Source organism: Mus caroli, chromosome 3, assembly GCF_900094665.2.
Source record: "Mus caroli chromosome 3, CAROLI_EIJ_v1.1, whole genome shotgun sequence".
NCBI classification, from domain to species: Eukaryota; Metazoa; Chordata; class Mammalia; order Rodentia; family Muridae; genus Mus; species Mus caroli.
Window position 1 is genome coordinate 131,745,472 of NC_034572.1, and position 17,563 is coordinate 131,763,034.

A 17,563-nucleotide genomic window follows, 5' to 3' on the forward strand; every position below is an offset into this window, starting at 1 on the left:
CATGTGCAGATGGTTTGTTTACTACTTAGAACACAGGTGTCAGTGCCATCTTATAATGGCGAATGTGAGGACGGCTCCTTACAGGTCTTGAGCTGTAACATTCTACATATGCCATTGTCTGCAAATCTCTGTTATGTCCCAGCTGCAAGACTCACTGAGCAATGAAATACGTTTTAAGGAGACAGAAACTGGAAATCTTGACTATATTGGACAAATGGTAGATTTTATAATGTGGAAATGCCATCACTGTTATTTCTAAAGCAAGCCACAATGGGGATATTTGTACTGCAGAGATAGTGCCACAAGTGTGCGCTAGTTTGTTTTTAAGTAGACCAACATTGTTACCTAGAGCCGTCCTGCCTTCCAGGTAGAATTTTCTAGATAAGAAAACCAAGGCTTTTAATAGCAGAGTAGTACTCCATTGTGTAAATCTACCACATTTTCTGTATCTATCCATCCCTCTGTTGAAAGACATCTGGGTTCTTCCCAGCTTCTGGCTATTATAAATAAGGCTGTTATGAACATAGTGGAGCATGTGTCCTTGTTTTATGTTAGAGCATCTTCTGTGTATATGCCCAGGAGTATATGCTGGGTCCTCATGTCAAATTTCTGAGGAACCAACAAACTGATTTCCAGAGTGGTTGTAATCCCACCAACAATGGAGGAATGTGCCTCTTTCTCCACATCCTCACCAGCATCTGCTGAAATTCTTAGGAAATGGATGGAACTAGAAAATATCATCCTGAATGAGGTAACCCAATCACAAAAGAACACACATAGTAAGCATTCACTAATAAGTGGGGATATTAGCCCCAAAGCATGGAATACTTAAGACACAATTCACAGATCACATAAAGCTCAAGAAGAAGGAGACCTAAGTGTGGGTCCTTCTTAGAAAGGGGAACAAAAGACGGTTGGGAGCAAATATAGAGATGAAGTGTAGAGCAGAGACTGAAGGGAAGGCCATCCAGAGACTGCCCCACATGCGGCTCCATCCCAAATACAGTCACCAAACCCAGACACTATTGTAGATGCCAAGAAGTGCATCCTGACAGGAGCATGATACAGCTCTCTCCTGAGAGACCCTGCCAGAGCCTTACAAATACAGATGCAGATGCTCAAAGCCAACCATTGGACTGAGTGCAAGGTCCCAAATGGAGGATTTAGAGAAAGAACTTAAGGAGCCGAAGGGACTAAGACACCAACCAAAGAGTACACATGGAGGGACCCATGGCTCAGCCTTATATGTAACAGAGGATGATCTTGTCAGGCATCGATGGGAGGAGAGGTTCTTGGTCCTGTGAAGGCTCAATAGTTGCCCCAGTGTAGGAGAATCCCAGGATGGTGAGGTGGGAGTGGGTGGGTGGGTGAAGGAACACTCTCATAGAAGCAGGGGGAGGGGAGTGGTATAGAGGGTTTCTAGAAGTGGGGGAAACTGGAAAGGGGGATAATATTTGAAATGTAAATAAAGGAAATATCCGATAAAAAACCTTTACATTTAAAAAAAAAGAAAGAAAACCAAGGCTTAATGATGGACCAGGATTTAATGGAACCATGACCCAGTGCAGCATTGTGAGCTGCCTGACAGAGGCATGTTTTTGATAATGGGAAGAGCCTAGTGGCCAGCTGTGGGTTGTGGTTGTCTCTGTTAACATATTCATGATGTCAGAGGCATGCTTTTTCCTATAGTTTCTGACAAGCCTGCCTAGTGTGTTATGTGAGCGACAACACCAGGTTAGCTAAACTCTACTTGGTGTGATATAATATTTCCTAAGCAAGCTCATTAGTAGATCCTTCAAGACATCAATTTATCACTCTGGGTTTCTCCTATGTCACTTCATAGATTTATGGTTTTAAGTTATTAATAGAAAAATAACCCCAGATGGAACTGGAAAAAAAAGAAAATTCATCTGGTTTTTTTTAAAGATGAAAATTATGCTGATTCTGAATTAAGAAAAAGTAAATATTTTATATATATTATATATATAGATGTAGAAGATATTATAATCTGTGTATTCTATATGACTACCAAAATTTAAAGCTGCGAACTCTTGTAGTAGCCTATTCTCCAGTTGAAAAGAGACGTCACTCATCCATCATGATGGGTTCCGCTAGGTTCTGAAGTAGCCAAAGCAAACGGTTTGTCTCCGCTCAGCCTTACCTGATTCATCTGTAGCATGGCTACCCACTGAGTGGATCCCAGAAGACTCAAGAGAACTTAAGCAAAGTATTGATTACATTTGAGACCTCATCACTACATCTTTTCCCTTGCAACCAAAACACACGAACACACACACACACACACACACACACACACACACAGAGAGACAAATACACATATGCATACAAACACAAACAGAAACATACACACAAACACACTCATAACCAACACACACTAGAAGCAATACATTTTAGATGGCGATTTTAAAAATAATTTCCTTCCCAAATGGTTGAAACAAATTCAGTAGTTATCTTTCATTTTATGAAAACTGAAATGCAGGAAGCTGAAGCTAAAACTATTCATATAAATTTTTCACTGGTAGCTACTAGGGAAATAAAGACTAGAATTCCTCTCAACTTATCTGCTGCATCTGAAACTAGAGTGCACACTGGTCATGACTGCCATCACAGTAACAGGCCTTGCATTTTTCTGGGCCAGGTGGAGAGTGGCGATGTGTCCCAGAGCATTTAAGAGCATTTGATGGACGAATGACAAGATAGACACCACTAGGGGGAAGTGACAGTCGGGGTATGGTACACAGGTGGCTGCACCAATTAAATAGACCTAAGCCAGTCACAGTAATGAGGAGCCTGCCTTTTTCCAATTCTGAGGCTTTAGACCTAAATGCAATTCGTGCTTGTGCTGTTGTTTAACTGTCTCAGCTGGAAGGCCGAGTGTGCCTATTTGCAAGCCAAGGGTAGTTGTAATCATGGATTTTAATTAATCGTGATTAAAATACAGATCAGCTTTTGTTGAAGTATTTGTCATTTGCTTCTTCTAAACATTCAGTCATAAAGTCCCACAGAGATTACATTGGTCTCATGCTATCTTGTCTTAAAGTTTCATGTCCACTTTCCCATTGCTTTAAGCCAGGTGTGACTTGTGCATGCTTCTCAGCCGACTTCTGCTCCCAGTACCCTAGTTGTGACTACTGAAAGTTAGTGAACCAAGAAAGGAGTTCATGAGTGAAGGGCAGTTGGGTTACTTTTTAGTCTCTTGGAGTAATCTTGATCACTTGTTTCATTAAATTGCTTAGTGTGTAAGATGTTATTGAAAAGCTCTCAAAGATGAAAGTCATTTTTATTTAGAATTCAAAGATCATCTGGAACAGCTGATCTCAATTTGGGTTTTCCCCATTGAAATAGGAATGAGGTTCCATTTGCAGTGATTCCAGTTTAATTGGTAGAAGCTGCTATCAGACCTTGATATTAACGAAAGAAATCCCCAGATATGTCTAATATATAGCAAATGTTGAGTACCAATGATGTACACTTTGGGCAACCATAACCAGAAGTGGATTTGGCAACAAATGGAATGAGGTAGCCGTGATAAAGGACACAGCAAGACAATATGTGCAGTGTGGAGCCCCCCCTAGCAGTCACCACTCAATCCACTTTTGCATTTTCTGGAAACACAGGTGACCCCAGGCTCCACCTGTGCTGTGTTTGGCCTCGGAGGTGTCGGTCTGTCTGTCATCATTGGCTGTAAAGCAGCAGGAGCAGCCAGGATCATTGCTGTGGACATCAACAAGGACAAGTTTGCCAAGGCCAAAGAGTTGGGTGCAACTGAGTGCATCAACCCTCAAGACTACAGCAAACCCATCCAGGAAGTTCTCCAGGAGATGACCGACGGAGGGGTGGACTTTTCGTTTGAAGTCATCGGCCGCCTTGACACCATGGTATGTACTTTGGCAAGCCTTGAGATCTGTCCTTCCATCTAGAATGCTCTAGGTAGACTAACAGAAATCTCATGCAGAAATCTATTTTTAGAGTGGTCATTTTCCATGTCCTGTTTCCTGCTCAGACTGCTTAATTTGCTGTTGAGATAAACCTTTCATTTGTCAGGTCTGCAAACTTGTCTCAAGTGCTAACCCTCCTTTAATGCAACGAAGCTTTCAGTGGGGACACTGTGAGTTAACTTACTGATTTTCTGTAAAAAATCAGTTCATCAAGCAGGTTTAAATACAAAGTCTGGTCTTAAACGGATGAATATGATTTTCTCCCTCATTCTTAATATTTTTTAATATTTCAAATTAAATATTCTGAAAAGCATTTTTAAGTATCATCATATGGCCAAAAGGAATAATGAACAATTTGGGGCCCAAGGATCATTTTATTAACACACAGCGCGTAGAGGGAAGTGACTGATTTATACATCACCATTTAGTTCTCATTGCAGAGACAGCACAGGGCTGGGCCTTCCAAGCTTCCAGATCTACCGTTTGTAGTAAATACCTTTTAAAAAAGAATTCTGGCATATCTCCTAAATTTAAGAGATACATTTTATAGGATTGCTTATGATCTCCACAAGACAGTGCACATAAAATACTTACTGTAGAGCCCCCCTCCCCAATGTAGTAAGCATTCAATGAAGGTCAGCTGAGGATAATGATAAGAAATACTACGGTCAAGCTTAGAGCGATTGGATTTTGGAATACAAATGACACTACAGTCAAGTACAAATATCATCCTTTGCTAAAGAACTGTTCTCCAGTTACATCTCACCTAACCAAAGAGCTCTAGAACTCTACTGAGAAATGTCCCCAGGGAGCAAGGAAGTCACCGTTATCCAGGCTCTCCACAAAGTCTTGGCAGAGTTGGTGCTAGAGAATAGGTACGGTAGCCTGAGAGTGATGGTTTGGTTTGGTTTTTTTCCATCCTTGAACTGTGACAAGACGCCATAGACTGTAGCAGATTCAAGTGCACAGTACCTCCTCTTTCCAAACCCAGGTTTCCAGCTCTCCCCAGAGCCACTGCTCTTCTGTGGCTCACTGGCAGTTTTCTCAATCTGCTCATCTTAAGCTGGGCTGTCAATTGACTGGAAGATCCAAAAGTCTGATAACCACATGCTCTGAGGATATCTGGTTTCTAAACATCATATTGCAAAATCAAAAGGCCAGTCATGTATCTTTAAGGATTCCAAATGATTTTTACTATAGAATGTGTTTTAAACAAACAAAAAACCAAACAAACTAAAGAAAAGTACCTATTGGAAGGCAAAAACTTCCTGGATGTCTACAGCTATAGCATAATATAAAACTATCACATAACCACTTAAAACATGCCCACTCTTGATGTAAGCACCTGAGGAGGGACTCATTAAATGAGAATTTGACAAATGGTTAAAAGATACGTTTTGATGATGCCATCATTTATCTTCTTCACCATTAAATTTCTGGCTCAGAGTCCTGGTTTAGAAATTGTCCTTACTGGGCAAATGAAAAGTGAACTAACCAGTTTGTAGAGATTTATGCGATGGGGAAACAATATTCTCCCTTGAGAACCAGACTTTACATTTTCATGATGATACTTGCACCTTTAAGGAAGAATTAGATATAGGTAAGTTAATTCATTCACTCTTTCATTAAAAAAAAAAATCTTCAGTGTATTTCTTTGTAATGCCTGAAACTTCATAGTGAGGAGAGACCACAAAAGACTCTTCTACTTTAACTATTACACTTTATTGCAGACTTCTGCCCTGCTGAGCTGCCATGCAGCATGTGGTGTAAGTGTCGTTGTAGGAGTGCCTCCCAATGCCCAGAACCTCTCCATGAACCCCATGTTGCTGCTGCTGGGACGCACCTGGAAGGGAGCAATATTTGGCGGTATGTATTCACAGCTCAAGCTCAATCCTGCATCTGTCTGCATATGTCAGGGTGGGCGTGAGGACAGAGAACATTCGATTCCTTACTTGGGAGCCATTTGCCGCATTCTTTGTGACAGGGTGTCACAGTGACCAGGCTAGCCTTGCTGGCTGGAATCCACTGGTTTCCTTTATCCAGAACTGGAATTACAAGAACTCCCACAACCACATCAGCTGTTGGTTGGTTGGTCAGTTGTTTTGTTTTGTTATTCAAACTCAGGTGGAAGAACTTTATTGACTGAGCCATCTCCTCTGCTTTGAGGATCAAATTCTTAATGTATTTCAGAATTTCTTCCCTTCTGTTATAGAGAAGGTCAGATTTTAGAAGGCAAAACAATTTAAAAACATGAAAATTACTGTTCTCTCTAAGCAAGAACTAATGCAAGAAATTGTAAGACAAGCTTCCCTGTGTCCCCATAAACTAGCCAGGGCTTCTTCTGGCTCCTACTTCCTAATGTCGTTGTGAGACCCCCAAAATGCCTTATAGGACACAGGAAATCCAAGGCAGTAGTACTCCATGCCTATACTCATGACCTAAGTCTGAACAGCGGTGAGAATGGCAAAGCTCCCTTACTTTGAGTACAAACATCTTCAATATGATTTCTCTAGGAAAGAACTAATAAGCCACCTTCATTAGCGAGAGATCACGGCTTATCAGGGTAGCATACGATAGAAATGTTAATGAAATGTAGAATGTTTTTGAGCCTGAGACGGCGGCCTGCAGACCACTGTTCTTTCGTGAACTTTAGTTTCCCTGCAAAGTCTGGTTGGCTTGCTCCCCCCCAACCCCCGCCCCCAGTTCCCTCCCTCCAATCCTCCAGGCTGGATCTCATGGAGATGCTGTTCTCCTTTCAGGGTTTAAGAGTAAAGATTCTGTCCCTAAACTTGTGGCTGACTTCATGGCTAAGAAGTTTCCCTTGGACCCGTTAATTACCCATGTTTTACCTTTCGAGAAAATAAATGAAGCATTTGACCTGCTTCGCTCTGGAAAGAGGTAAGCTGTGAGATTATTTTTACGGCAGAGGAATTGGCTAACAGAAAAATGAAGGAGAAGTGGGATAAGACCATAAGTGGAGGGGGTGGGGGAAGGGGCTGGCTTCTGTCACCAGTTTGGCTCTGCGCACAGGTATATGACCTAGGACAATTGCAAACCTAGGCTTTAGTTCCCACAGTTCCTAAAGGTGACAATATGTGATAATCCACCTTGTAGTATTGCTGTTTAGGATGAGGTCTAAATGAGATAACCACGCCTTAGAAGCTTCCATAAAGCACATGGCAGATAGCAAGGAGGAAATGGCTGGTGTTGCCCATTGTTACACAGGGGATCCAGGCTTTCAGTGTTGTTTAAGAATGCTAAACTAGAACCTGAATCAAAATGGCAGCCACATCAGGATGTTAAGTGTGAGTTGAGAGCTGGAGAGAATGCAAGAGTGATCAGAAAGGTGGATTGCTCTTTTACTGACCTGACCTTGGGCATGGCATGGTTGGGAACCCGGATAGATTTTCTCAGAGACTCCTAACACGTGTTCTGCTCACTTTTATGGGGAGTGTGAGTTATGGAATGTGAAATCAGTATCTTCTGTTCTGTATTTCAGTATCCGTACCGTCCTGACGTTCTGAGACCATGTGGATGCCTTCCCACGCACCAGTTTCTTACCCCACCAGACCGAATCAAGCACCAGCCACATCACAGCCTTAATCTTGCTCTTTAGAGACACAGCCAATAAAGTACTTGTGTAAGCTCTCCACAAGAAACTGAATTTTCTGTGAAACCTCTTTCAACCACACCTCAGCTGGGCAACTGTAGGGTACCAACCATCCTTATTTGATTGACTTAGATCATCTTCCCTACAGGGGACAGTGTGTCTTGTTGACATCTTGCATTCTTTTCTCTATGGAATCTCAGTCACTGACACTCAATGGCAGAGATCGATCTTTCTACCTCAATGCACACAGAATGCCCTACGTGCTTAGTCTTCCAGCCACAGCCTTTCCACTGTCTGAACTTCATTCTCTATGAAATGCATGAGTGTGCAGTAAGCCCACAGCATGCCAATGGACAGAGCTGGGCTGGAAGCTGGAGAGTCTCTGTCTTAGCGACTAAAAGGGAACATCACACATGGACACTCTGCTCTTATGCTCTTTTGTGAACAATGAATATGGAATCATTCCCTTCAATAAAAGCCAGTCTGAAATAACAGCTCAGCACCTCTAGAAATAGTAGAGTGGGGCGGGGGTTGGGGGAGAAGAGCAATGGGCTAGGAGTTATACTCGTGGTATTTAACAGGCTGCTGCAGGACTAGAGAGCCAGGCCACAGTTGTGAGGACATTACTCCAGAGTTGAAGAAAAGAAACATTGGCATTTGATAATTTCTTACTCCCACTGAACAGTCATAACCTGTGCTCTTATAACCATTACTGAGAATTCCCTTTAAATGTTAAATTAACAGCATTTTCCAGATATGTAATATATCGTCTGTCAAATATCTAATAATATTCAAGAAGTGTATCATTTCATTAAAAAAGAGAGAGAAAATGATGAGATAAATATAATAGTAAAATGGGGGAGATTTAGCTAGCGTTAAATACTCTTTTGAGAAGATGTGTGTGCACTTGTATGAACAGGTATGTGGACTTGAGGAGATGTATGTGTACATGTATGAACAGGTATGTGGACTTGAGGAGATGTATGTGTACATGTATGAACAGGTATGTGGACTTGGCTTGCTTATTTCATTCACCTGAGATTCAGGATCAGAAAAGTCTTTGTGGCACTGCTATAGTTATGAAGAGAACCCAGAGGTTTCTCAATATCTCACAAGACTGAGTCAAAGCAAACTTAGAGAGTGAGAAAGAACTGGTTTCTGCACCTCAGCCTGCTCTTTCAATTATTACCCAGCATGTCAGTAAGTAATATGATAACCTCATAACCAGCAAAACAGGTCAGACAGATCACTAGATAATCTCTGTGTGTGTGTGTGTGTGTGTGAAGTCAAAGGTCAACACTGACTATCCTCATTCACCAATATATGAGCCCTATACCTATGTCACTCCCATGATCCTTCACCCTCTGACTCTTCCCATATCCCCTTCTTCTAAAATCATGACCCCTCTTTAATTATCGTTGCTACACATATGTATGTTAATGTCTTAGTGGGGTTTCTATTGTGATCAAACACCACAACCAAAAGCAATTTGGTGAGGACAGTGTTTATCTCACCCTACAGTTTCCCTCACAGTACATCACTGACTGTGAAGCAGGAACTCAAACAAACAGAGCCTGGAAGCAGACTGAAGCAGAGACCATGAAGAAATGGAACTTACTGGCTTCCTTTCTCAGAAGAATTTCTTATAGAACCCAGGACCACCAGCCTAGAGATAGCATCACCTACAATGAGCTTATATTTCCCACATCAGTTCCTAATTAAGAAAATTCCCTACAGACTTGCCTTTAGGTCAGAATTATGGAGGAATTTTCTCAATCAAAACTCCTTCTTCTGTCTGGTTGACACAAACTAGCCAACACATGCATGTCTATGTGCGTGTACACACACAGAGAGGGGAAGTGGAAGGAGAGGGAGAGAGAAAATGAGTCCAGGGACCCATTTCCATCATCCCAGCCCCCATGAAACTTTTACACTGGGGCTGGGGTCAGAATTCAAGTCTTCATGCAATTAACACATTACCGACTGAGCTATCTCCACAGTCCCTCCCCAGCTAACTCTCATTCGAGTATGACATTTAAAGATACTCCTTACTTAGATGTCAGTAGTTAACAGATATCTAGCTGCTTAACAGTAATATAAAAACAGCTTTGAAACAAGAAATTCTTAGTTGATTGTAGTCAAAGAACAAATGTCATGTAGGTAATGCCATATTGCAGAGACGGTGAGAAGAGGATGTTGGGAAGTAACTTTGAAAATAGCGTTTTCTTTTGAAGCTTCTAAAAATTGGAATATTATAAAAACTAGAGAGAAACAAAGCTGTCATCAACAGAAAGTGTGGAGGGGACAAGCAACCAAACATAGCAATAAGTTTGGCAGTGGACTTGATACATTTAAATAAACATGGACTTTCAAGTGGAATTCTCTATACCAAAGGCAGACGAATAACAGAGACTGTTATTACCAGGTTGCCTGAGGCAGATTGGTCTACACTCGGTCATCCTTGTGGAGAAAAAATCTCTAGCCTCACTTGAAAATAGAGTCACTTTGACTACATTTTTGTAACTAGAAATTGTTGGTTGAATCCTGTCTTTAAAAGTCCTTACATAGGATCAGAGATGAACAGGACACAACATCTGCCCCAACACTGGAAGTAACTGGGACCAGCAGGACCCAGGCACCCAGGAACTCTGCCGGACCAGCTGCACGGGATCCTTCCAGTCTGGGCTAGTGCCATGAGCAGACCTTCAGCATGAACTCCGTAGCCAGTCCCACAACACCCAGAGGAAGCTCCACTCCCAAGCACTCTAACACACCCAGGATCATATGATCAGTAGTGAGGAGGACACATCTGCCTCAACACTGGGAGTAAAAGGCACCTAGGATCTCCACCCAACCAGTGCCACAGGTTCCTTTTGGTCTGAGCCAGTTCCCTGAGCAGACCTTTGGTGCAAACTCCGCAGCCACACCCACACCCAGAAGAAGCTCTGTTCCCAGGCACTCGAACATGCCCAGGGTCACAGGATCACAGGATCACAGGATTACAGGATTACAGGATCACAGGAGCTTGATCACACCAGGATCTCAGGATCCCAGAGGCAGCTTGACTCCCAGGAGCTCTGACACACTCAGGATCTCAGGATCCCAGAATCACAGGATCACACAGACAGTTTGACTCAGAGGAGTTCTGACACAACCAAGATTACAGGGAGGACAGGCTACAGTCAGATATAGTGAGGGTAGATCGCACTAAAGATAACCAGATGGCAGGAGGCAAGTGTAAGAACAGAAGCAACAGAAGCCAAGGTTACTTGGCATTATCAGATCCTAATTCTCCCACCATAGCAAGTCCTATATACACCATCAGCCCGGAAAGGCAAAATGTGGATCTAAAATCACTTCTCATGATGATGATAGATGACTTTACGAAGGACATAAATAACTCCCTTAAAGAAATACAGGAGAACACAGGTAAACAGCTAGAAGCACTTTAAAAAGAAACACAAAAATCCTTTAAAGAGTTACAGGAAAACACAATCAAACAGGCAAAGGAAATGAACTAAACCATCCAAGATCTAAAAACAGAAATAGAAACAATAAAGAAATCAAAAAGGGAGACAACCCTGGAGCTAGAAAACCTAGAAAAGAGATCAGGAGTCATAGATGCTAGCATCAGCAACAGAATACAAGAGATAGAAAGAAAGAATCTCAGGTACAGAAAATACCGTAGAAAACATTGACACAACAGTCAAAGAAAATGGAAAAAGCAAAAAGCTCCTAACCCAAAACATCCAGGAAATCCAGGACACAATGAGAAGACCAAACCTAAGAATAATAGGTATAGAAGACAGTGAAGATTCCCAACTTAAAGGGACAGTAAATATCTCCAACAAAATTATAGAAGGAAAGTCCCCTAACCTAAAGAAAGAGATGCCATGAATACACAAGAAGCCTACAGAACTCCAAATACAGATACAAGAAGATTGAAATAATCCCATGCACCCTATCAGATCATTATGGACTAAGGCTGGTCTTAAATACCAATAAAAACAAAGGAAAGCACACATACACATGGAAGCTGAACAACACTCTACTCCATGATTACTTGATCAAGGAAGAAATAACTAAAGAAATTAAAGGCTTTTTAGAATCTAATGAAAATGAAGACACATCACAACAAAACTTATGAGACACAATGAAAGCAGTGGTAAGAGGAAAACTCGTAACTCTGAGTGTCTCCAAAAAGAAACTGAAGAGAGCTTACACTAGCAGCTTGACAGCACACCTGAAAGCTCTAGAACAAAAAGAAGCAAATACACCCAAGAGGAGTAGATGACAGGAAATAAACTCAGGAATCAGAAATAAAAAGGGAGATATAACAACAAAATATATCTTAAAATAATTATTCTGTTTGTTGAATATCAACAGTTGAAAACATTAAAATCATGTTCCACAGAAAGCAGGAAGGAAGGAAGGAAGGAAGGAAGGAAGGAAGGAAGGAAGGAACGAAGGAAGGAAGAAAAATATTGAACAGAGCTAAACAGAGAATTCTCAACAGAGGATTCTCAAATGGCTGCAAAGTACTTAAAAAATTGTCCAACATTCTTAATCATCAGGGAAACGCAAATCAAAATGACTGAGATTTCATCTTAAAATCATTAGAATGGCTAAGATCAAAAGCTCTAGTGACAGCACCTGCTGCTGAGGATATGAAGCAAGAGGAACACTCTCCCAGTACTGGTAGGAGTACAAAATTGTTTATCCATTCTGGAAATCAATTATGTGCCAGCAGGCCTTTAATCCCAAATGACTTTGAACTCAGAGAACTCCCTGTCTTAATCTTCTGGAATTCACAGCCACTATGCCTCAAGATCTCCATGCCAAGATACAGGTCAGAAACTTGTATCTCCTAGCCTCCAGATTAGGATCACTGGTGAGCCTTCCAATTCTGGATTGTAGTTCATTCCAGATATAGTCAAGTTGACAACCAGGAATAGCTACTACAGTAAGTTTCCCCAAAAAACAGAAATAGTTCTACCATGAACTCAGCTATACCACTCCTGGAAAATACCTATAAGATGCCCTACTACACCACAGGGACACTTGATCACTATGCTAATAGTTCCTACATTTGTAATAGCCCAGTACTGGAAACAACCTAAATGCCCCTTGACTGAAGAGTGGATAAAGAAAATGTGGTACATCCACATAATGGAATACTCTTCAGATATTAAATACAAAGATATCATGCAATATGCAGGCAAATGGATGGGAATAGAAAATATCAACCTGAATGTGATAACTCAGACCCAAAAAATACGCATAGGGATTGTACTCGCATATAAATGGACATTAGCCATAAAGTGTAAGATAACAATGCAAAATTCTAGAATCCATAGATCTGAAGAAACTGGGTAATAAGGAAGGTTCAAGAGAGGATGTATGAATCTCACTCAGAAGAGGAAACAAAATAATCTTAGAATGTAGATGAAGAGAGGGAATAGGGCGGGAGAGGGTATGAGGAGGGGAACAGGAATGGAGATCATATGTGGAGCACAGGATGGGAGTGTACTAGGAGTAAGAATGAAAATTGGTGGGAAGCATCTCTGGACATAGCTCAAGACCTGTGACTGGGGAGGCTACTAGGTGTCTATGGGTGACCCTAGCTGAGATTCCTACCAGTGGGGAATTAAGAGACTGAAATGGCCACCTCCTGTAACCAGGCAGGACTTCCAAAGAAAAGAGGAGGACATCAACCCACTCACAAACCCTGAAGTGGATACTTCTGGTTTCTTTGGAGACTCAGTTGTGTTCTGTGATGTTTCTCTGGAAACTGTCCTGGTTTCTTTGGAGACTCAGTTGTGTTCTGTGATGTTTCTCTGGAAACTGTCCTGTGAGAGGGTGTTTCACTGAAGTAGATGAATGGCGTCTTTCTGAATGCAGCCTGGAAGGGGGCATGTGATATTTTGCTAGAGGGGATACTTGAGAGACCACATGACATTTAGAAAGGATGTAAGTATAACCCAACAGACAACGGCCAATGCTGTGTGGTATTGGTTCGCCTTACCATCCTTTGCTGGTCATCTTTGGGCTTTGCTGATGCTGGTCTTGGGCTAATGACACTGTATTGTATTTGTTCACTTGCCATTCTTTGAAGGTCATCATCTGTCATGACTTCATAGAGAGAAATGCCATCAAAGAACTTCTGGTGGTATTCTGGCAGCTTCTTGCCACTTCCACAGACTCGGGCTGATTGACAGAGCCCCTCGGTTTCTTCTGGATAGATCTGTTGTTGCTGGTTCATGAATGATGTTTAGAAATGGATCCAGCTGCAAGAGCTGATTCCTGCTGATTCATATGAACTGAACTGCTGATATCCTGACAGTGCAGATTTGATTTGCTCCAAAGAACTATTTCTAAACAGGCCCACATCCTCTTTTGTTCTATTAACCTTTCCTTTCCACTACTTCTGGGTGGTTGACTAGAAGGGACGTTAAAGCATTTAAAAACCCTTATTAAAAGTAGGTTTTTAAAAATCTAAGCCTAAAAAAAACACATTTCTCTCAAAATTTGTTCTACCGGCAACATGCACAGGGATAAAGATGGAGCAGAGATTGAGACAATAGCCAACCAATGACTGCCCTAACTTGAGACCCATACCATGTAAGAGAGCCAATCATGGATATAATTAATGATACTCTGCTATGCTTGCAGACAGAAACCTAGCTTAACTGTCTCCTGAGAGCCTTCATTCAACAGTGTATGGAAATAGAAGCAAGAGATCCACAGCCAAACATCAGGTGGAGCTTTGAGAATCTTGTAGAATAGAACTGAACAAGTTGCAAGGGTCAGGAACACTACAAGAAGACCTATGAAGTCAACTAACCAGTGCCTATGAGGGCTCATAGAGACCAACCAAAGAGTACTCAGTGGCTGGGCCGAGCCCCCCTATACATTTGTAGCAGAAGTGCATCTTGGTCTTCATGTGGGACCCTTAACAATTGGAGCAGGGGCTGTCTTGGACGCTGTTTTCTGCCTTTGGATACTCCTCCCCTACCTAGACTGCCTGATGGAGCATCAGTAGGAGATGTGCCTAGTCCTGATCTTCTTCCAGGCTGGGATTGTATGCAAAGTTAGGTTCCCCTACTCTGAAGAGAAAGGGAGAAGATAATGGAAGAAGAATTTGTAAGAATGGGACTGGGACAAGAGGAGGAAGGCCTGTGATCCCAATATAAACTATATAAAAAATAAATTATTGAAAAAAACCAAAGAGATATGTACTGAAATAAATAAATAAATCTGTCTTTAAAAATAAAGTAATAAAATTATATCCTTCAATTACGAAAAAAAAACCTCCTTTACATGAATATTCAAAATAGAAATAAATAATTTGAGCTGGGCAGTGGTGGCACACACCTTTAATCCCAGCACTCAGGAGGCAGAGGCAGGCAGATTTCTGAGTTCGAGNGAGTTCGAGGCCAGCCTGGTCTACAGAGTGAGTTCCAGGACAGCCAGGGCTACACAGAGAAACCCTGTCTCAAAAACCAAAAAAAAAAAAAAAAAAAGAAAGAAAGAAAGAAAGAAAGAAAGAAAGAAAGAAAGAATTTTACATTTATGTGGAATATAGAACTGTCCGAATGTTAGATGCGCATAATCTTTTCTGTTTTGAGTTAGTAAGTAGCAGTGTGCAGTCAGATTCTTCTGTGCCTTCCCACAAGTCAAGAGCCTAATCCCACGTGACTTCTACACCTCTACATCCCTGTCTCCTTTGTGTCACTGAAAAACTTCACTCTCTCTCCTCCCTGAAGATTTTTCTTACAAATTAAAAGTGATGCTTTCTAGACATCCATGCTTTCACAGAAAAGTGAAATTTGTAAAGATTGAAAGCTAAAGACAGCTATAAGAGGTTAATCATATGAAATATTTTCTTCAAGTGCACATTAGTTTTCTGTGTCCAAGTGAAAAGTGCACCATCCAGTTAAAGGTTACAGAGCATGCCCGTTCATTGCCTTTTTTAGGTCAAGAATCTGGGCATGGTAGAACTGGTTTCTCTATGGTCTCGAGGTGAACCCTGAGTGGCCTGGATTGCCTTCTAGAGCTCGGGATCTCCTGCAGCGCACTGACACTTGCCAACTCAACTAATAACAGAAACTGTGGGTGTAGACTTATCAAAAGCAGAATTGGTTCTCTATGTCTATGTTGCTCGGAAGCTCCCATTCTCTCGCTGGCTGTCAACCATGGAACATACCTCAACCTGCTTGCTCCATTGCATAACTCCTACACGGCCATCTCCTGGTTCCACTGTCCATCCTGCCTGCAGGGACACAGTCTTATATCATGTAATATAGTCATGGTTGTGGGAATCTTAGCAGCATTTGGCCCAAAACATAGCCTAAGACCCCAGCCCCACTTAAGTGTGAGATGCCACAGGGGCACCCGTACAGGGGATTGGAATCCTGGAAGTCATCTCAGAATTCTGACTTCTACTCTGTCTTAGCCTGGGTTGCTATAACAAGAACAGCATATGCTGTGTGTATTAAAGGAAGACATCTATTTCTCACCATTCTGGACACAGGTTCAAGGTGCCACCACAGCCAGTGTTCACTAAGGCCTGGCCTGCACATAAATGTTGACAGCCAAGAGATCAACCAGTTCTACTCAGGAGGACTGGAGTTCCTCCCAGGATCTTAATCTCAAATTAGGAATCAACATACAAATTTGAGCAAGACACAGCCATGCTTGGTTTTCGACTCCAGGGACAAGGGGCAGAGGTGCATATTTTATATAGCAACGCAGACCTGCTCCCCAGGTTCTCCCAGCATCCCTCAGTCCCTACCTGGCATTCCCTGCCCCCAACCTTCCCTATATAATCCAGGCATTTTTGTGTTCTCTCTCTCCCTCCCTCCCTCCTTCCCTCCCTCCCTCTTTCCCTCTCCCTCCCTCTCTTCTTCTCTCTCCTCTTCTACCTCTTCCTTTCTTCTTCCTTCTTCCTTCTTCCTTCTCTTCCTCCTCCTCCTCCTCTTCTTCTTCTCTTCTCTCTGTGCACGTGCCCTTTCTCTCTCCCTCCCCTCATCCCTTTTCCCCACAACAACTTCCCAGGCTTTGGTTCTGGGGGCCCAGTGAACTCGCCAACCCAAGAGCAGCTTACCAATAAACCTGCCTTTAATGTAATCTAATCTGGCTTGAATTGGCTCAGTTCACCAGCAGAGGATTAACCTATCAATTTCCATAGCCCACTCTCGACAAGAGGATGTGTGAGGTATCTTCACCATCAAATTCTCACAGATGATTACAGACTATGGTCAACAGCAGCTTGAGTGCCTTACATTGAGTGTCTTTCATGGGAAGACGATGGAATACTGTTCTTCCTATGGGGAGAATGGTTGAAATAGGTTAAACAACTGTATTTATATGTACATGTATTCCAACCTAGAAACTACTGGTTAGTTCTCAGTTGGCTGTTTTCACAGAAGTGGGTTGTGTGGTTGGAACACCAGTAGTTTCATGAGTGGCGAAACACAGTTATAGGAGTAACAGACATAGGAGTGCAAACGACAAGAAACTGTCCGTGGTCTGAGAACATATTGCTTTGATTCTTTGACAATTTGTGACTTAAAGTGGGATATTAATTTCAATAATCTTACACACTTCTCCTTGTATCACACCATTAGTCAAACTCTGAAAGACATGCAAATTTTGCTATAAACAAATAAAACCAACCAGATGATGTAGCATAAACCTGCAATTCCAGGACTCGGAAGATACGGACAAGAGAATCTGAATTTGGGGCAAAGCTGGGCTATATAGCAAGGTCCTATCTTAAAAAGAGAAGAGGCAGAAAAGGAGATAGGGTGGGTATGGGTTGGGGGGAGACAGGGACGAACAGAGGGGAAAGGAAAAACGCATTGTGCAAAGGACAATATTTGTAACATCTGATTGGTGAATCTATCTCTAATACCTACATGTTTGTTCATCTAGGACAAAAAAAAAAAAAAACCCAAAACAAACAAACAAAAAAACCAAAACCCTAAATAGA

At 41.9% G+C, this 17,563-nt stretch overlaps 1 protein-coding gene across 1 annotated transcript in view; it reads left to right on the forward strand.

Moving 5' to 3' along the window:
* LOC110290786 (alcohol dehydrogenase 1) overlaps positions 1-7,623 on the forward strand; it is a 13,289-nt gene extending 5,666 nt beyond the window's left edge. The window contains exons 6-9 of the mRNA XM_021157535.2: positions 3,639-3,899; positions 5,690-5,825; positions 6,719-6,857; positions 7,459-7,623. Coding sequence (XP_021013194.1) covers positions 3,639-3,899; positions 5,690-5,825; positions 6,719-6,857; positions 7,459-7,483 — 561 coding nt within the window. The 3' untranslated portion in view covers positions 7,484-7,623. The remainder of the gene's footprint in view (positions 1-3,638; positions 3,900-5,689; positions 5,826-6,718; positions 6,858-7,458) is intronic.
* The last annotated feature ends 9,940 nt before the right edge of the window (positions 7,624-17,563 follow it).